Genomic DNA, 21702 nt, shown 5'->3' on the forward strand with positions numbered 1-21702 from the left:
TGATGAGAGCAACCTATATGCACTCTCACATTTGTTTTAAAATTCATTATGCTAATATTTTTCACAGAATGTTTTAGCTGCGTTTGTTTTGCCACACATAAGTCTGATTGAATCTATGTAAATAGCTCTACTGCATTCAGCATTTACTAGGTATTCCACTCACACATTTTTCAATTTTTACTTTTGAAAATGATGAGGGTCTCATCTGCGTGCTCCCTTAAAGGAAACCATCTACTATACCCTCATTTTCTATGTAGTTCAGACTAATTTCCCAGGATAAATAGGGATGGGGAGCACCAGGCTTAAAAACAAGAGCTGATTTATCAACTGATTGATTTCAGAAACAGATGAACAGAAAAGGTTCTATTTGTCTTGCCACACTCAAGTCTGATGAGACACAAAAGGGCCTGCCCCCTCATTTTCCACACCTTTCCAAGGGACTGCATTAGAAATGTTGATTAAATGCACAAATCACATTTCTGTTCTCTTGGCTTTCCTGAGCAAAATGAGAACAGTGCTCAGAGGCTGCTTTTCCTTTCTGGAATGTGGAGGTAGACATTCTGGGGAGGGGAGAGTCATACAAGCGCTCCCAGAGACTTAGAATGCTGATTCTTTGACCCCCACACCTGACCTTTCCTGTGTATAACAAGTCATGCCAAATTCTAGCAAAAAGGAACCAACAAAACTGGGTTGGCCAGGTGTTGGAATCTAGGTGCTAAAAAATGTCACACCACCATCTCCAAACTTGATATTGTTTGCAATGAATAAATATATTTGTCTCAGATTTCTGTCTCGTCTGGCTCTGACATTTATTGAATCATCAATTGATTCATTAAATTAATAAGTCAGAGAACTCTATACTGGTGATAGAACTAATCACATCAATCTTTTTTATGGGTTAATATTTGCCTTATACCACAGTTTGTAACTGACACAGATGTGTATCAAAAACTTGCCATACAAAACTGGGTACGGGAAACTGTGGACTGTGGATTTTAACATATGTACACACAAAGGCTTTGATATTCTTCTCATCAAAAGAAAGGGACTGTATAATTCAATTTGAAACAAAATGTTTTCCCACCTGTGGCAGTTGCAACTAAAAGAACATAGGGTTAGTGGTGTTGTGTGTGTTTCCAAGATAGTTGCAACCAACAGAATAGTGTTTGGTGCTGTGTGACTTCCAAGAATGTATAAAAGGCACCATTGCTCATGAACTTGTTTTTGGAAAGATGAGCTTTTGTGTAAATAAGATGCAATATGGCTATCATGCTGTGAGGAAAGCCAAATATACCTGCAGAATGTTATGCTTCTCATACAGAGAATCACTGAAGTCATCAGAGGGAACAACACCTCTTCAACCCATGCCCACTATATTCTGTCACTACTAGCTAAACAACTGCTAACTTGAGCATATGATACATTCTAAGCCGTGCCCCTGCCTTGTTCCCTTTCAGAACATCTGAAATAATAAAGACAAGGTAATTACATTAAACCACCATATTTAGCAGTAACCTCTTATATAACTGTAGCTAGTCAGTCACTAAAAGTTTATAAATTGAAGGGTCAAGTAGTAAGATTCATGATAAGCACTTGGCATATACAAATATGCATAACTTCTGTCAGTATGCAGTGACTTTGGAAACATTTATAGCTAAGAATGTTAACTTGTGATAATATATATCTTTACATTGATCTATTTATTTGGGCACAGATCTTGAGTCCTTAAACATGGAAGAACAGACTGTTTTCTGCATTGCTCTTTTTATTTCTAAAAGTTCTTGACACTTCAAATTCTTTGGCTATCGTGATAGTTTTGAAATAGATGACTATGGTGAATTCTATTTGCATATTAAAGCTATATTAGAACTGTAAAGGTAGATGATAGTCATAGAAAAGAAAATGCCCATTTCTTGGTAATAGAGAGAACACATTTATCATGTTTATTCAAACTTGGCTTAACATTTTATATGGTGATGCTTGAAAGTGAGTTTAATAGTGAAATGGAGATAAATAGTATTTCTATTTCCTTAAATATTAAACAGAAATGTGCCCTTTAACTTATACATAAAATACTTAAAATAATATTCTCATAAGAAAAATAATGAATGGAAACAAAATAAAACCATAACATGCCTGATAAACTCACTGTTTTCAATTTCTTGTGTCTTTTTTCATGGTATTTTCTTAATAACATTTTCATATTTATAATGAAAAGAAGCTTATCTTTGAAATGTGAACTAGCAATTTTGTAAAGACAGGATAAACAGGATCAAGAAATATGTCTTAACAATCCATATCCTATTCTAATATTTACATTTTCAAGTAGGTAGTTCCTAACTTACATAAGTTGAATATTATAGAGAGAAAAGTGGAACTGGAGAAAAGCTCAGCAGTTAAGAGCACTGGTGTCTCTTCCACAGGACCAGAGGACAATTCCAAGTAACAACAAGGCAGTTAGAAACCGACTGTAAACACTGTGCCCAATTATCTGATGCCTTCTCTGACATCCATTGGCAGCAGACATACTTGTGGTGAAAGCATACAGATAGACAGAACATCGTTACACATAGAATTTTTAAGTATTACTAGCAGTAAAAATAAGTAGATAATAAAACATAACAAAACTACTTGGGTTTTTTTTGTCCTTGAATTACATATATTGACCCCTGCCCTTTCTCCTTCTCCTTCTTTCTGGGTGCCCTAAGGGAAGCACTCTCCTCCTCCACATATTATGACTTATGAAATGACTTTCTGCTTCTGCTTTGGCACAAGACAGCAGAATGAGCACTCCATTGACCAAAGCCTCTGAGACCATCAGACATGATAAATCTTTCCTCTTAAAAGAACATAGCCATTTCTCTCAGGTATTTTGTCACAGCAACAACTACAAAAAAAGAGGTGACTGATACAGCCCGCCCCCTTTAGATTTGAAGACTAAAATCCAAAAAACGGAAACAGTTCCCACAGCTCATAGTGACAGACTAGGGTCTTCTAAGAGGTAGTGAACTCTCAGGAGTTACAGTCTAATATTCTGTCTACATTCTTATCTGTGTGCTGAACGTTCCTTAGATGCTGTGGGTGCCTCTATGAACAATGACATGTATCATTTTATGAGAATTGCCAGTTGTGAAGCAATGAATTTAGAAATTCTAATTTTATTGTCTGTCCCAAAGGATTCACATTGCCCAGCATTTTTGCAAGCATATGTATCTGCACCTTTGTGAAGATGCTATTCACTTTTGAAAATATAAATTAATATAAAGGATCTTTGAAGTTATAGGAACTATCTGTTTCAAATTGTTAATTCTAATATATTCAATCAAAAGATGTTAAATGCTAGCTAGCCTATGGTATTTGCGATACTTCAAAGAATCCTTGTGATAAAACATCTGGGCCTGCTAAACATGTTCAAGTAGTTTTGTTGTTGTTGTTTTGCTTTTGTTTGCTAAGTCTGCCTCCATTATAACGTTAAATACTAATGATGGTGTACCACACTGAAGAAATGACATCAAAGAAACAGCTGATTTGTTTTACAAATAAGGAAGCCAAGTCAGGGATTCATGAAATGATGGCTTTCTATGGGTACTTGATCACTCAGAAGTTGAACTGAAGTTAGAAGCTATTCCCCTGACTGGAACTCAATGCAGAGTACTTACTAATAAGTAAAATGAACAATTAAGATAATGAAAAGAATTTCCCTTGAAGCCTCATATCGATTCATCCTCTGCTTTGTGAATCTGAGAGGTCATTGTGTTGATCAATAATAACACTTGATCTGCTGTAAATTTAATACAGAGCATAAAATACAGGAATCAAAATTTTGATATTGGGGAAGCTCATTTGTTCTCTGACTTTTAAATGAAATAGAGAGCTTCAGAAGCACATGAAATCATTTTTCAAAAATCCTACTTAAATTATGTAGACATTGATGGCTAAAAGAAAGCACAGGAAGGACTTTTATTTTGTAGCCACTACCAGTACTCACAGGTGCCTCCTCATCATGGTTCTTCCTACTAGTGCCTCTAAGACCCTTTCTTTCTTTCCTCAAGTAGGAACATCTTTCATAGCCTCACATAAGAAGCACTTCTTCATCTCTGTTTACAAAACAGAGAGACTATGACCATGTCCTGTTGTTCCATTATGTAAGAGGTGGTGGAGAAACCAGGCCTCAACTTGCTCAGTAATAGTAAGAGTGCCAAAGTGGCCCTACAACCTTCCCCAAAGCTTAACTTGTATACCTCTGTCTTCTAAGAAGTACCGTTCATAATGTAAGTTCCAACAGTCAAATGGATATAGATAATACCATTCTGTAACTCCCTCCTGGAAAGTCACAAGTCATCCGGGGACATTAAATGCCTAGAGATGAACCTGCACCAATAGCTGGTACATCTTATTTTGTCCCATAGAATCTTAATCTTAACTCATACACGACTGCACCCTTTGGGATATTGCCTTTAAGACCCCATGTTGTTAGTCTCAAATGTTCTCACATTTACATTCATTAAATGATTTGGAACATCATTGCTGGATACACACAAGTAGCCACAAGTGATCAAATACAGCATGTTCTGCTCCCCTGGAGTCTAGCATCCATTTAAAGATAGTAGCTAACATAACAATCCTCAGAAAGTTTATTACATAGGATACAAACCTCTATTTCCTGAATATATGTAGTTTATGTTATTTTATTGCAAAATAATGGTATCATTATATGCTTTGTTTCATTGTATACAAACTAATTTCACTTTTTCTCCACTTATATGCTGGGGAAGTTCTACTACAATGAGAACCAGGCCCACCTGTGGAATAACATCAGCATGAGCTCAGTGGTGTAGATTTTCTGCCTACTTTGATCAAACAACATCATCTTTAATATTGTCTGGCAAGAGTTTAAATACTGTTTTAGAATTAATCATTTAAATCCTACTTAGAGGACCTTTCTCAAATGTCATATAATGGTCTCAATATTTATCAGAGACCAGCAAAGAGTTTTTTCCTTTCATAGTAATTTATGGGTCTCAATTCAAATTTTATATACAATTATAACCATGCCATATTCCCATTTTTTACAAATCACTCTTTTTTCCCCTGAGGCAATCTTTTCTTTTCTTTTTTTACACTTTTTTATTATATATTTAAATTAGGAACAAGTTTGCTTTCCATGTCAGTTGCAGCTCCCTCTCCCTCTCCCTCCATGCCCACTCCCCCCCAACCATCCCAGTCCCCCACCCAATCCCCACTCCATTCCCCAGGGACAGTAAGGCCCTCCATGGGGATCTCTAGAGTCTGTCATTTTGTTCTGGGGAGGGCCCAGGCCCTCCCCAAACTGTCCAGATTGAGAAATAATTCCCCATTGTGGGATTGGTGCCCAAAGTCCATACAAATCACTCTTATTCTTGTCCTTGTTAAAACTAAGTGGTACTGATTAGCCAAAGTAAATAATTTCATTTCATTATAATAGTCTACTAATACAGACCAAAATTTATCTCTTTGATGGAACCGATTAGTTCTTGTAACTTATGTCAGTGAAATGTCATAATTATTCAATTAACATATAAAACTAGGAGGCCAAAGGTACAAAGTATTTCAAGTAATTTGGATCAAAACTTCATTTATTCTAATCTTCTTTTTAACTTTGAAATAAGGATAATCTTCTTCTGTAATGCTTCTGAATTTAAAAACTTACAAATGTGGGAACAGGAGCTGTAAAGCAAGTGGCAGCGTGGGTGCACGCATGAGGAGCTCTGCTCAACCCCAGCCTTCCCCGAAGAGCTTCTGTGTGTGTAAAATGGGGGGAAATGAGCAGGATGCTCGAGGTTTCCATGCACAAGTAAAAACTGTGAAATTTTGTGTTTTTAAATCCCCATGGAAGCTATAAAGAACAGATTACTCTGAGAGTTCTCACGTTACAAATAAGCTATGCACCATCAGCCAAGTGTGTGTACATACTATTATTCCTATTACAGCTCATGCATGTGGAGACTCAACATCTTAAACCTGTTAGTAGTGGTTTGAAGTTTTTCATTTTTAGGGTTGCGATTGTGATAAAATCTTCTTGGTGATACTGTGAAGATCCTCTTTATATCATATAATGTCTTATTTACAAGGAGAATTGTGTCTGGCATTGACTCTTCCTTCCCATGTCAATTCAGAGGCTCATTTTTTGGGCAATTATTTCTGGTTTATGTCCCACCAAGGATTTGTCTTCTGCCAGGGTGCCAATTGTGTGTATCTTATATGATGATCTGTCACATTGGACCTGATCAATACCTGTGCAACAGTTCAATGATAGTGAAATTCTTTTCTCTGGTGTCACCTTCCTGGGAAAGTGGCCTTTGAGAGGCTATAATCCCTGGAATCTTTTATAATGGAGCATTTATGTCATCAATATTTCTTAGCTTCCCAGTCTCCAAACCCAAACACTAATGTCTAAAATTAAAAATAAAGCACCAGTTGTGTGACAAGTAAACAGTATGTTACTTATACTGTTCTCATTTCTTTTGCATTTGCAGATGTCATCCATACTGTAGGGCCAATAGCCAGAGGCCACATTAATGGTTCCCACAAGGAAGACCTTGCAAATTGCTATCAGTCATCCTTGAAGCTGGTGAAAGAAAATAACCTCCGATCAGTTGTAAGTACTTTAGAGTTCTTTGTTTTGAATTCCTTCTCAGTCTTTGTGCAAAGAAAAGAGCCAGTGCTGAGTTTATCATGATATTGTACATTTCTTTTACCTTGGCAATGTGTGTACATGGTTAGTACTGTTGAACCTTTGCCTGTGTGAGCATACATGCATATCTACATGTGCATCTTCATATTCGAATCACTATCAGAAGCTTACTCCATGTGTTTTTGTGAACACTGTTACTCTTTCAAACTCATTTGACTCCCCATAATCTAATAACCTCTAGCTAAAAACGTTACACCCTCATAAATTTTATCAAATTAGACGAGAGAACTCAGAGAACGTGGGTCTTATATATTTTCTTAGCAATGTTCTGAAGGAAGGCTGACTTTGGAGGTATTTGTCTGTTTGCCTTTTTTTTTTTTGCATTTCCTGACTTTGTTACATCTCAATTACACCAGGAAAATAAAACTCTGAGCATTAAACATTGTAAATAACCAATAGTAAGCTAATTTGTCTTAGAATAAGTTAATTTGGCTAGGATATCTGAAGTTTCTAATTCCACAGAGATTGTAGGATGGGAAAGAAGTTAAATTTTTGAGGTCTTATCAAGCTAAGGTGACCTCAGCATTGCTTGAGAATTCACACAAGCAGTGGTTGTACAGTTTGCAAGGAGAACATTAACTGTTACAAACATTAGGAAAGCCACATTTTATTGGTGTACCTGTTAACATGGTTGTAATTATAAAGAGACTTTTTCATTGTCACAAGGTAAGTTCCCTTGAAAAAAGAAGATATTTTACAAGTCAATTATACCTTATAGTAACTTATAATATTTGCATAATGCTAATATATAATTTAGGTAACCTTTCAATTCTTTTCAAAAAAGTTTCCATTTTCAAATTAATCAGTTCCTAAATGTGTGCAAGCATGTGTGTGTGTGTGTGCACACGTGTGTGTGTTATATGGGAATTGGCATCTATGAGTGTGAGAGTGTGATGTAGAGTCCATAGACCTACATGAGGATGTTTTCCTTTTATTTTTTGAGAGAAGATTTCTTACTCTCCCAGAGTAGACTGGTTGATCACAAAGTGTCTGGGGTCCTCTTCCTCCATACTAGAATAGTCTGTCCTCATTTCTTTTCTGTTGCTGTGATAAAATATCCTAAACAAAAGTTCATTGGTGGAGAGAAATTTTTTAACCTACAAATAAATCAATAAGGGAAGTTAAGGCAGGAACTCATGCATGAAACAGAGGACTGCTGCTTGCTAGTTCACTTGCAGGTTCATGCTTAGCTAGCTTTCTTATAGAGCCCCAGCAAAGGGAATGGCACTATGTACAACGGACTCCATTCCTATTTCAAATGGCAACAAAGACAGTACCCTGCAGATATGCTCATGGACCAATCTGATCTGACAATGCCTCAAGTGAGACCCTCTTCTTAGTTGACTCTAGACTGTGTCAAGTGTACAGTTGAAGTTAACTAGAGCACACATCCACAGAGCTACTCAGCTTTTTGCGGAGTTTTTTTCTGGGAACTTCAAGTTGTCTTCATTCTTTCACAAGCATCACACTACCCACTGAGCTGTTTCCACAGCCCCAACAAGCTGTTCTCAGAAGGAAAGCTGAAATTCAAAGAGTGGAGAAATGTGTGAAATCAACAGTTAATTTGAACTCTATAGGAAAAGCAAAGAAAATGTATATTTGGGAATAATAAAAAAATTGTCAATATGAATAGTTCATTTTACAAGCAAGGGACTAAAGTGCCTAAAATGGATATCCATATGAGATTATATCTTAGAATATATATATATTTTAATATCTGAAAAGAATATGCTAATAAATTTATCAGTGTTTCCTTTTTTCTTCTTTTTAATTTTAGAAACAATCTTATTTTATATATCAACCCCCCCATTCCTTCAGCCTCCCATCCTCCCATCCTCCCCACCCAACCCCCCAACACACCTCCTACCCACTCCCCAACAATAGTGGGGCCTTCCACTTGGGATTATCAAAATCTGTCACATCGTTTGTGGGAAGGCCTAGACCCTCTTTTGTGTATCTGGGCTGCAATAGTATCCTTCCATAGGCAATGGGCTCCCAAAGTTCATTTGTGTACTAGGAATAAATACTGGCTCCATTGTTAGAGATCCCATATACTGCCCAGGCCTCCTAGTTGGCATCCACTTTCAGAGGGCTTGTGAGGTCCAATACTGGTTCCCCAGCTTTACAACTAGGGTCTCTGTGGTCTCACTAGGTCAGGTCAACTGTTTCTGTGGGTTTCTCCAGCATGATCTTGGCTCCCATTCTCATCCCTCCTCCCTGTCTACAATTGGATTCCAGGAGTATGGTTCAGTGTTTAGGTGTGGGTACATGCTTTTACTTCTATCAGCTACTGAATGAAGGCTCTAGGATGGCTACCAAGGTAGTCATCAATCTCATTATAGGGGAAGGGCATAAAAAGCAACCTCTCCACTACTGCCTAGCTTCTTAGAAAGCATCTTCAACAAATGATGCTGGCATAACTGGATGCTGACATGCAGAAGATTGCAGGTAGATCCATATCTATCACCATGCATAAAACTTAAGTACAAATGTATCAAAGACCTCAACATAAATCCAGCCACACTGAACCTCTTAGAAGAGAAAGAAGGAGGTATGCTTGAATGAATTGGTACAGGAGATCACTTCCTGAACATAACACCAGTAGCACAGACACTGATATCAATGATTAATAAATTGGACATCCTAAAACTGAGAAGTAAGTATCTGCAGGCTAAGGCCACAGTCAACAAGACAAAAAGGCAGCTCACAGAATGGGAAAAGATCTTCACCACCTCCACATCTGACAGAGGACTGATTTCCAAAATATACAATGAACTCAAAGAAGCTAACTACCAAAACACCAAACAATCCAGTAAAAAAGTGGGGTACAGAACTAAGCAGAGAATTAGCAATCAGGGATATGCAACTCAAAACAACTCTGAGATACCATCTTACACTGGCCAGAATGGGTAAAATAAAAAACACCAATGACAGTCTATGCTGGAGAGGATGTGGAGAAAGAGGAACACTCCTCTGTTGCTGGTGGGAGTACAAACTTATACAGCCACTTTGCAAATCAGCATGGCAGTTTCTCAGGAAAATGGGAATCAGTCTACCTCAAGATGCAGCAATTCCACTCTTGGGCATATGCCTAAAGAATGCACACTCATACAACAAGGAACATAGTTCAACTATGTTCATAGCAGTGTTTGTAATAGCCAGAACCTGGAAGCAACCTAGATGCCCCTCAACCAAAAAATGGATGGAAAAAATGTGGAACATTTACACAATGGAGCATTACTCGGCAGAAAAAAAAACAATGAAATCTTGAAATTCACAGGCAAATGGATGGAATGGGAAGAAAACACCCTGAGTGAGGTAACCCAATCACAGAAAGACACAAGCAGGGTATGTACTCACTCATATATGGATATTAGACATAGAACAAAGGACTACCAGTCTACAGTCCACACCACCAGAGAAACTAGGAAACAAGGAGGACCCCAAGAGAAAAACACATGGTCCCCCAGAGAAGGGGAAAGTGATAAGAAGCCCTGAGCAAATTGGGAGCATGAGGGAAGAGGGAAGGGAGGGAGGAAAAAGAGGAGGGGAGAAGCGGAGGGGGGAGGAGAACAAGAGGGATCAGAAAGACTGAGACAGGGGAGGAATAGAGGAGACCAAGAAAGGAGATACCTTGATAAAGGGAGACAGTATATGTTTAGAGAGAGGTCTAGCACTAGGAAAATATTCAAGGATTCATAGGGATGATCCAAACTCAGAATTTATCAGTATTTCTAATGATATGTTTCTAAAAGGAAAACTAACAACAAGAAGAGGACACCCATTTCATCTGCTCAGAAATGGCTTTCATCATTTTAGCAGAGGAAATAAAAAATTGTTAGGTATGATTACCTTAAGTCAATACATGTAAAACTAAGAATTGCATATTCAGCTAGCTAGCTTTTATAAAGTCTTTTTTCTCAATATATGTTTTTATTTAAATTAGAAACGTGAATGTTTCACATGTCAGTCCTAGATCCCACTCCCACCCTCCTCCCTTATACCTCCACCAGCCCTCCAGCCCCCTCCCCCAGTCGGCACATCATTCCCCAGGGAGAGTGAGGCCCTCCTTAGGGGATCTCTAAAGTCTGTCATTTCATCCTGGGCAGGACCTAGGCCCTTCCCCATGTATCTAGGCTGAGAGAGCATCCCTCTATTTGGAATGGGCTCCCAAAGATCATTCATAAACCATGGTAAACACTGATCTACTACCCAAGGCCCCAGTGATTTCTGTGGCCTCCTCCCTGGCACTATATTCATGGAGTCTGGATCAGTCCCCTGTTGGCCTCTCGGCTATCAGTCTGGGATTCAAGAGCTCCCCCTTATCTGGTCAGCTGTCTTTGTGGGTTTCATCATCATGGTCTTGACCCCTTTGCTCATCACTCCTCCATCTCTATCACTAGGTTCCAGGAGTTCAGTTCAGTGTTTAACTGTGGGTATCCGTCTCTGCTTCCATCAGTCCCTGGATGAAGGTTCTAGGATGGCATATAGGGTAGTCATCAACCCTATCATCAAGCAGGGGCTATTAGTGTAGTCTCTCCACTATTGTTTAGTTTGCCAGTTGGTGTTATCCTTATAGATCTCTGGAGATCTCACTAGTGTCAGCTCTCTCCTCAAGCCTATAATGATTCAATCTATTATGGTATCTCTCATCCTGCTCCCCCATGCCATCTTTAGAAGTGCTCAAACAATGCTCTGATCTGATCATTTTGAGTTTGAAATTAGTTCTACCTTCATATTTTTGAAAATGACTTTGAAGTATTAACAGTGTGTTTCTTGAATGTAATTAGCAGGTAATATTTAATTGAATTTCTATGAATTTTGGTAAATGAAAATAAAAATGGAAAATATCTGTTGAATCTGAAGTTAAATGCACAGCTAAATTAATAGCCATGTTTGTAAAATGTTTAACTGGAGGTGCTATGAAGTATTTGTTCTTTTGTTTTTGTTCTCTATTCTTTAATGTAATCTTCCTTCCTCTCTCCTTCTCTTGCATCCTACCTCCTTGCCCTCCTCCTTCCCTTTTCTTTCTAAAAGTAAAATGGGGCTGCTTACTTCCTATGGTGAATCATTTCTTGACCACCATTAAATGAATCCTTACACCAAAGTCATCAAATTGGGATTATTTTCAGGGAAAGGAAGATGCATAGGCAGTTGCATGTGGCAGGTTGTGTGTTTTATTGTACTAGACACTGTAGATTTATCACAATACATGCATCAATGTTGTTGGAAGCAGCATAATTGTTAAGATGGTAATTAAACTCAGCTTGTGCATATTTATTTATGGAAATGGAAATTTTTCATAGTCCCTCTACTAAAGAAGCCATTGATTGATCCCTGTAACCACTTCATGAGTTTCACAGGGATGAGATGACAGTAGCAACTCAATGGTTCCTTACATTTGGAAACAGATGCTACAGATATGATATCACCTCTCTGTGGCTATATACTCTTTACATTTGCAGGTAATTGGTCTCCCAATGGTTTGGTGTCAAATAACTGTTTATTTTTGCAGGATAAATTAGTTGGTGATATAATTACTATGCAGCTGACATTGGAAAAGGGAGAAAACAGCAAGAAATTTCGAAGGGATCTCTCTAACAGACTTCTGAGCATAGTAAAGACAGGTTTAGCTTGCCTCATAGTTGTTTGAGATAGAGACAATCTAAAGGAAACAGAGGGTGATTTCATAGCACCAGGTAAGCATCTAGAAGTGAGGGAGTGATTTTGATCATTGACTATACTTTAGATGAAATGTTCACTATACAAACATGCATTTTTTTCTAGTTCAGAAAATTATTATTCATTCCTCCCCTCTATTCTTTAAGAGGGCTTTTACTAACTGTATACCCCATCTGTGCTTTATACAGCAAAAATGAGAAACAATAAATCTATGATCAGTCTCACACAGTATTTTCTGTCTGTGTTTGTCTAATAAAACCTCATAAGTACCATAGAATAGTTAAATTTAGGTATATAATGATTATATTTTCCTGATTTTTTGTTTGTTTTCTATATCCTTGGATGTCCTGGAACTCATTTTGTAAGACTAGGAGGGCCTCGAACTCAGAGATCTGCCTGCCTCTGCCTCCCAAGTCTAGGATTAAAGGTAGGCACCACAACCTAGCTTATTTTTCTTATCTTATGATGCAGATTTTTTAATCAAGATTTTTAAATGAAGATTTCAATCTGGTGAGTCATTCTTGTGCTCTAGACCTAATTTGTCCAATATCTATTTCTTCCTACTTAAGTCCAAATATAGTTTTTTATATTTCCCCAAATTTGAATTTACCTTGGGCAAAATTCAAGTGTATGAAAATTCATTTCTTAATAAATTTTATATCACTTATTCCAATATAAATAAGATTGATGAGGTGGATAATTCAAATTTAAAATAATGGACTATTAGGAGCAAGCATAATGATTAAAGAGGATCACAAATGGTGTAAGCTTTTTTGTTTTTATGTTTTGTTTTGTTTTCTATAAAACTTTGGGAAAGACAAAGGAGATATAACAAAATCACATGTTTTGACATATCATTAATCTGTATCTCATGTGACCTGGGAAAAGTATAGCCAAGTCAATAGAGTCCAGCTGCTGAGTTACTTTGAATTTTGAAAAAATAGTGTGTCCTTAGAAATTTAATATATATAATATATATATTATAATACATATGTATATACATAGAGGGGGACCTTTTGTCTCTGCATTGCCTAAAGCATATATGGACAGTTTGCTATCAACCTAAACAACCTTTGAAGGAAAGTTCTCTTAACAATTAAGTTTCTTTAGGAATAGAATATGCCATAAGCATTGAGCATATTCAAGGATTTTGAGACATGTGGGTATTTTTAAGTGCAAAATGAGGATTAAATAAGATACTTAAGAGACAAGAGTCTTTGCCCCAAACAATTAATGACAGGTGATGTAGTCCACAGTTAAGCCGAGCTGGCAGCAGAATAGTTCCTGTAGAATTCTGATTTCAGAACTTTGGTGGCTTTGTTCATTCTCTGTAAATGTAGACAGACATGATTCCATTTTGGTGTTTACAGCTTTCATGGTGTGTCGGTACCCTAATGAAACTCCAAGTGTGAGGCGAGTAAGCATTGGTGATGAAGGAAAGGAGGAAGCTTTCAAATTGGACAAGGGCTGCTAAATAAGACGACAGTTGCATCTGCTACCTACAAATGCTAATCAATATTGACTTGTATTCCATGTTGCCTTTGTTAATTTTTTGAGCGTACAAGTACTTTATATATTTTCTAAGACTTTCTTGGCTTCTATTTCAATATCATCCTAAGTCTTCTATAGCCGACTCTTATGGTCAGGTTCATTCTCAGGAACCTAAGCTTTGCTATGCTGAAGCATGTCAATAGTTTCCTGTCTGTGCATCAACTAAAAGGCAAAGCTTCTCCTTTGTCATTGATACTGTGGGCTACAAAAACTCTGCAGCGGATGAAACGTAGAGCACCCAGTTCACAGCTGTAGAGTGGAAACATGTAATAAAAAAATAGATGCTTTGTTAGAGAGTTAATGGTAATCAGACCATAAGCCAGATTTTACTTACACTGAGATTATTTTCCTAGGAAGTAACATTAATAATTGATATATGGTTTAGTGGGTTTATGTGATTATGGGCAGACTACAAAAGGGTGTTTACTATAATATTATATATTAATGTAATTTTCAGAAGTGTTATTCTAGATAATGTATTAGGTGGGGAAATTATGATATATTTTTACTGTTAAGAGCCACCCAGTGCCAATAGAGAGCTCTCAAAAGTAGATAATGTTCCCGTCATGAGTCATAGATCTTGAGAAGTAACAGCTTTTAATGAGAAAGAAGGCAGCCCTGTGCCTTCAGTGCTACCTCTAGGCATGGCAGTAATAAGTGATTTTGGAATTCTGCATTGGTCTCACTCTAGTGTAGGTTTTCATTTTAAGGCGTAGTCAAGTGAATCTTATTTTCTTAGACAAGTTCCCTTCTGAGAGGGTTGCTATGGCAATGAGTTCTCAGCCAGAAATTCTTAAATGTTGGTTTTATTTCATTATCTGAGTTTCTATTACAGGCCACATCAATCAATGCAGTCCCCTCTTGAAGAAGACTTTTGCAATCTTAAGAAGCTGGCCCTTTAATTCATTACCTCTGCTCTTCTGCCTAACTTGATGTCACCATTTCCTAGCCAGCTCTTCACCTCAAAGAACCCATTTTGTAGAGCCGTGTGTTTGATCTTCCTTGCCACTTTCTTTTGAGGTGGCATCTCAACTTGTTTCTCCACTGTCTCATTTATAAAGAATATAAAGAATGAAACAGTCTCCTCTTTCCTAGCCAGGTTTCTCTCATAGCAATAGTGACTAATGACACTATTAGTAACTAGCAAGAGTAAAATCATTTGACTGGTTTGTTTAGGTTTTGTTGCTTATGGGATCTATTTTGGTTTTGGTTTTTTGTTGTTGTTTGTCAAAGCCATTATGGGTCTAATTAGAGTAGTACTGCTTCCTGCAAAGTAATTTGAGAGATTGATTCTTGACAGTGACATCTGGAAGGTGTCACTAGCTTTTGTGAGCAGGGTTAAAGGTATGGCATGTGAACTGGCCATCTACATTAGATTCTGGCACTTACTCCACACAGTATTTTAATATATTGCTAATAGCTGTCTATATTAATTTAACTGTTGTTATGATAAAAAACTGAAAAGAAACAAGTAGAGGAAGGAATGGTTAATTTTTTTGACAGTTTGGGGGTAGAGTTCATTGTGATAGGGAAATTATGACAGCAGGACACATAGGTAACTAGACATATTCAGTCCCAGACCAGAGCCCATGGAATGATACCTCAGTTAACCTAACCTAGAAAATTTCTCACAAAAATGCCCACAGATTTCTTTCCATTGTATTTCTAAGGTCTGCCAAAGTTGGCAATCAAGATGTACTATCACATCATATAAGGGAAAATGTAAGCAGCAAGATTCATCAAAACATGAGTCCCTTTCTTCCTCAATACATAATGAATTACTATGGAAATTAAAAGGGAAGGGATTCTACTTAACCATAGCTTGCTTAGATTTTTATAATTGCCAGGAAAAAAATCATCTTCCAAATGTGCAGGCCACCTGTGCCAGTTGTCAGCTGTGCATTGTACCTGTTGGAGCCTGCTTCTGTAAATATTTCCCTTGATGATTCTATGTGAGAATGAAGATCCTTGATTGCACTTTTACATGTTCTATTATAGTCATATGTGACTCTCTACATGTAGAAAACACCATTTTATGATATTAATTTATTTTATTGCCTCTTTCACTTTGTGTTTATAATTTATATTACCCATCAGCAATGAACTGATCCTTTACAATTGTGTGCTGTCTTAGCTTGAATTTGATCTGGAAGTCCAGACTAAATAATAATTTGAGTGTAAACACTTTGTTGTGGAGGCCTTCGGTAAAAGGACTGGCAGAGGGGGAGTGGAACAAGAGAGGGAAAGGAAGGCAGCTAATTTGAATGGGCAACATTATCATGCAGCTGTGTTGGATAACCACTGCTGTTGGCTTGCACTGGACAAATGCGTCCAGGACAGATACGTTGGTATGTTGACCCCTTCTGCCTCATGGACAGAAGTTTAATATTTGTAAATATAATTTCAACATACCAAATGAGATTCACATAATGTTGTTTATAACAAGTAGGAGGTGGTTCTAGTAAAATTGTGAACCATCAGTTTCTGTTAAACTTTGCCATGGATAGGACAAAACTATATTTAATATGCTAAACCTAAAGGCACTTTACTCAAAGATTTTTATTATTGAGCCAAGACATCTGAGTTCTCCTCCTCTTCAAATGAAGCACTGTATAATATAGATGTGAGAAGGGTGAAGTTAGTATACATATAGTTTATAGAATGTATGACCTTACAAATATGCAGATGATATTTGTTGGCAAAGAAATAGTATCACAATATTTCATCACTTTGCTTGATTTTTTCATTATCTCTTCACTAAACATTCTTTCATAATTCAAAGTGCAAAATAGTTAGCCAGCCAAGTTTATGTCTTCCTAAGTCTTTCCTTAGGTAGAAGGCACAATTGGAGGCAAGCTATTTGATTAATCGATTTTCTAGTTTCCTTTATGTTGCTACTATAAACACCATGACTCAAAGCAATGTAGAGGAGCAAAAGGTTTACTTGATTTACATTTCCAGGTCATAACCTGTCATTGAGGGAAGTTGGGGTATGAGTTGAAACAGAAAACATGAAGAAGTACTGTTCACTGCTAATGCTTGGCCAGCTTTCTTACATAACCCATTCCTACCTGCCTAGGGATTATGTTGCCCACAGTGGGCTAGACCTTCCCACATCAATCATCAATCCAGACAATCTCTCACAGTCATGGCAACAGGCTAATCTAATCTCAGCAATTTTTTGGTTCCCTCTTCCTAGGTTACTGTAAATTGTGTTCAACTGGCAATAAATGCTGACTAGTACAGTAGGTTATCTTCACTTTACTATTAAAGGAATCCTTCTAGTTTGTAACTTCTCTTACTCTTTTGTCTCATATTGTTTCATATTTCCATACTTTGTACAATACCTTGCATTTTTATAAAAGTCCACAATGAATTACAATCACTTCTTTATGTGAAAATACATGAAACTGTTTCATCTCATCTATACTAGAAAAGTTATTTTTTAGTCATTTGTATATTTTGTTGTATTTGTTTCCAATCAAACGCCAAGAAAATAGTATTTAAAATAATAAAAAGTACAAAACTTCTCAATTTGGTTGGATTTTCATAGGAAGTCATTAGAGGATTCTGCAACCATGTCTTCCATTGGCCCAGTATGCTGTCAAAGAGAGTATATTCCCATGAAATGTGTGTAGATGCAGTAAACAGGTTTGCAATACAAGTTTTCCTTCTTAGCTCTTTGTTTTCTCCCAACATGAACAGCAGTTATTAGATCATTGTATCACAAGGAAATAGTCAATTCAAAACACAGACTGCAGAGTCCCAAGCCTGACATTACAGTTGAACAACTGAGCTATTCTGGCATATATCTCCAGGGTTAATAGTTTAGAGTGAAAGCAATAGCTTTAAATTGTGTGTTTTCCCCTCACAAATGTTCAGATTTATTTGGGGAGGAGAGCAATTTCAATGTGTGGATTTTCAGATATTTGTAAACTGTTGAACTGGGAGACCAAGGTAACTAAACAAATAAAACTGATAAAAATTTTTAAATAAAAGCAAATCTTTCATTGGCAAGAAGGTGTTTCTCCTCTCTCTCTCTCTCTCTCTCTCTCTCTCTCTCTGTCTCTCTGTCACACACACTCAGCTTATTTATGTACAATTCAATGGCGTTACAAAGAAAGTTTTATTTCTTTTTAATAGTGTCTTTTTATTAATGCGTTTTTTGCATTCCGATCCCAGTTCCCTCTCTCTCCTCTCCTCCCACTTTCTCTCCCAATATCCTATCTGCTCCGCAGAGAGGGTAAAGCCTCCCCTAGGAAATCTGCTAAGTCTGTCTCACCATCTCAGTGAGGCAGGACCAATGCCCCCACCACCACCGCCACTTACGACCATGTTGACAACTGGCCCCAAACTAATTCCAATGACCACAACTGGGTCCATGATCCTGTACCACAGGGGTCTGTGCAAGCCATGTGTTGAAACATGTGCTTAAGTATCAGAGTCCTTCAGAGTTGGCCCAACCCCTCACTGGTCCAAGTGACCTGTCCCCTCACAGGAGAGCTAACCCTGAATCTCCTTTGCCCTGGGATAACTGTCCCTGAAGACTCAGCACTGAAAAGAAGGCCTGCCCCTAATAAGAGAGCCCCCCCACACACACACACTTGGAAAAGCTAAACACCATGCCTCACCATGCCGAGGAAAACTGGCTCCAGCCCTCACCAGACAGTAGTGGTTCCAGGGGCATGGACTAAGAGGCTTAGCCATCTTAGGTACACATCCATGACTTGGGGTGGGAATGCCACAACATGTACCCGTCTATGACTTGCTGGGGTTTAAAAGGGACTGATCCTGTGCAACTATGACCATAGGGTTTCCATGACTAAGGGCAACAGGGATCTGAGACACGTGTCTGTGGGGATTCAGTATTGATGGCGCACCAAAGCCAGAGACCTTGAACTTGACCAGCAACTCATCACACAATGAATATTTGTATGTTGGGCTTTTTGATCAAAAGGGTATACTGCAGCTCCCAAAGCCACTAAGATGAATGAAGAAGCAACGGAGAGATGGGAAATGTAACCACTGCCAGAGATGGGATGGACAGGGATGGATTATGATGCTCAGGAGCCAAAGAATACTGTGTGTTACAGCTTGGATGGAAAGGTGTTCTGGCACTCGGGAGCCAAGGAATACAGCACTGCTTCAAGGAAAATCTCCCTCCCTGCCCAGTTTATCAGCTCTGGTGAAGTTGTTACAGTTTGGCTCCAGCCCCGACACCCCACCCCACCCTCCACTTCACCAGGGAAGGCTTCCCCCACAAAAAGTGCTACAGCCCTGCTCCGCTCCACCCAGGGTGGTCTCTGCTCCACCTAAAGAAGGTCTCACCCAAACTTCATTCAAGAAATTTGTTGGAAGGGAAGAACCCATTAGAGTGGCTGCCCTCTTCCAGGGTGGCAGAGGACAGCCTGGAAGCCAGAACAGCCAGAAGCCGAACAGACACAGGGTTTGTATAGGGATTCTTAGGGAGCAGGGTTTTTCCAGGGAGATTTCCAGGGTGGGGATTGATTAGATTTCAATCCCTGAGTTTAGGATGGCTAGATTTCCTGCTCAGGGATTAGTTAGTTTTCTGCACATGGTTATGGTTAGATTTGTTTCTGGTTTCAGGTCCAAAGTATGTTTCTTTCACTGATCCTTTTTAGCCTTTTGGCTCTAATTTTAGGGCCAGAGTGTACTTCTTTCACTGACTTTGGTTCCAGGGACAAAGTGTGATTCTTTGTCACTGGGTTCATCAGGGTCAGGGTACATATTTTTGGTTCTGGTTGTAGGGCCAAAGTGTGTTTCTCTGGCTCTGCTCAAGATGTGTTTCTTTAGTTGGCCCCTTTCCCTTACAGGAAAGATGGAAGAGTGAAATGTTTTCCTTTTGTTATTGTTCATTTTAATTTTATTTTTATTCTTTATTCACTTTCCTTTAGGGGTGAAGCTGCACGAGGGAGGAGCGATGCAGGCGACTAGGAGATGAGTGGGACTGGGGTGCATATTGTGTGGTTCCCAAAGAATAAGAAAGAAGCAGGCCTCATATTTTTATTGAATCAGAGGAGGAAAAAGGCATATTAAAGAGAAGGGGTTAGATTAGGTGACAAATGAGTAGAAAGACCACCTGTCATAGTACTGACACCTCCGTCTGCCCCCCCTTTCTCTGCCAACCTTCTTTCATCTGGTATGGTTTTGAACAAGGGATGGCTAAGACCTGGAACAGCTGCATATACTTTTTCAAAAAGACACAGGAATAGGTGAACCTGATGAGCAGCTCTTCACTTAGCTGGTGAACTTCAAATGAGACTGCAATGTCTGTCTCCACCAGGAGACTGATTTAGACTGATACTGCTATTATCCTACAGATGACATTATGCATGCCTGCAATTTTATCTAAGTTTCACTTTGTATAGAGATATAGCACTGTGTGCCATCCTTTCTTTAGTTAGTTTTGTATCACTGTGAAGAAGCTAAAGGGATGATTTATTTATTTGTTTATTTATTTATTTATATTGACTCGTGATTGCACAACATGGCAATCTGGAAGTGGCAGAACAAAAGGTAACACTGGAAGAGCTAATGAGCACCTGCTTCTCTGATATATCCACAGAGACTTAGTTCTGATTAGGTCCTTTTCTTAACTTGGGATAATAATGCCCTATTACAGGTCCATCAAGGGATTAACCCATTCTTAAATTAGAGCTCTTATGATTTGATTGCCTGTGTAAGTACTATCAGAGACACCCTTAGGTGTTTCTCAATCCAGAAAAGTTGACAATATTAAACACCATAATCATTTTTATCATATAATAAATCTTAGAAATGTTTAACTTAATTTGACTTTTCACATACTCTTGAATCATACATGCATACACATCTCCCCTGAAGTGCTTGTTAAACTCTAAACAAAAACGTATTTTGCAGATGCCCCTTTTATGCTGCCTGGGGGGCCAGCCTCCAGCAGCACAGGGATCAAAGGGAAAATACCAGAGTTGATATACTATGACTTTTTGTCTGAGGGGGTTAAGGGAAAGAGACACTCAAACTCTCTTTTAAATGTTTCCTTCTTTATTCCTCTATATTCTTTTTTCAATATTCTATATTCTCTTTTCTTATCTCTATCTAGAAATGTCCCTTCAGTCTCTCTTGATGTTTTCCTTCTAACACTATCTTTATTCTCCCTTATTCTCTTTTGATGGTTTCCTTCTAACTCTATCTATATTCTTCCTTATTCTCATTTTTTTATATTCCCTCTATAGCTTATACAACCAAGCAAAATCTTTCAGGCAATATAGTAATTACAGTGTGGTTACATTCTATTTTTCTAGTGAATGATTATAATGAATATAGGTAAAAACGTGTTTTTCATCTCCCTTCTATGAATAATACAAAGTCATCCCAAGAACCCACATACATTTACATCTAAGTGACCTGTTACAGAATAATGGAGTGTGATGAAGCAGGGAGTATTTTTCTCAGTCATTTCTCTTACAGGTAGGCGTCATACGGAAGTTACAAAGAAATGACCAATCGTTTTATTATTTATCTTGAGAGGTAATCGTATGAGGAATCTTAAAGGAATCACAAACCTAAATATTTATACATGAAAAATATCACCCAGCTCTACTTTAAGTCTTTGGGGTACATACCCACTCATTAATAGTATATATATATCAGGAGATTGAGAACAAACACAGGTACAAGGAATCCTATCAAGGAAAATAAAAAGTTATCTGCTTTGTATTTTTTTGCCATAATCT

The 21702-nt window shown here is 38.0% G+C and overlaps 1 protein-coding gene across 2 annotated transcripts in view; it reads left to right on the plus strand.

Annotated features, from left to right (window-relative positions):
* Macrod2 (mono-ADP ribosylhydrolase 2) overlaps nucleotides 1–21702 on the plus strand; it is a 1968454-nt gene that overhangs the window by 1124211 nt on the left and 822541 nt on the right. For both annotated transcript variants that reach the window (XM_040746387.1, XM_040746388.1), the window contains exon 6: nucleotides 6516–6637. In XM_040746387.1, coding sequence (XP_040602321.1) covers nucleotides 6516–6637 — 122 coding nt within the window. The remainder of the gene's footprint in view (nucleotides 1–6515; nucleotides 6638–21702) is intronic.

Source organism: Mesocricetus auratus, unplaced genomic scaffold, assembly GCF_017639785.1.
Source record: "Mesocricetus auratus isolate SY011 unplaced genomic scaffold, BCM_Maur_2.0 Super-Scaffold_100004, whole genome shotgun sequence".
Lineage (NCBI taxonomy): Eukaryota > Metazoa > Chordata > Mammalia > Rodentia > Cricetidae > Mesocricetus > Mesocricetus auratus.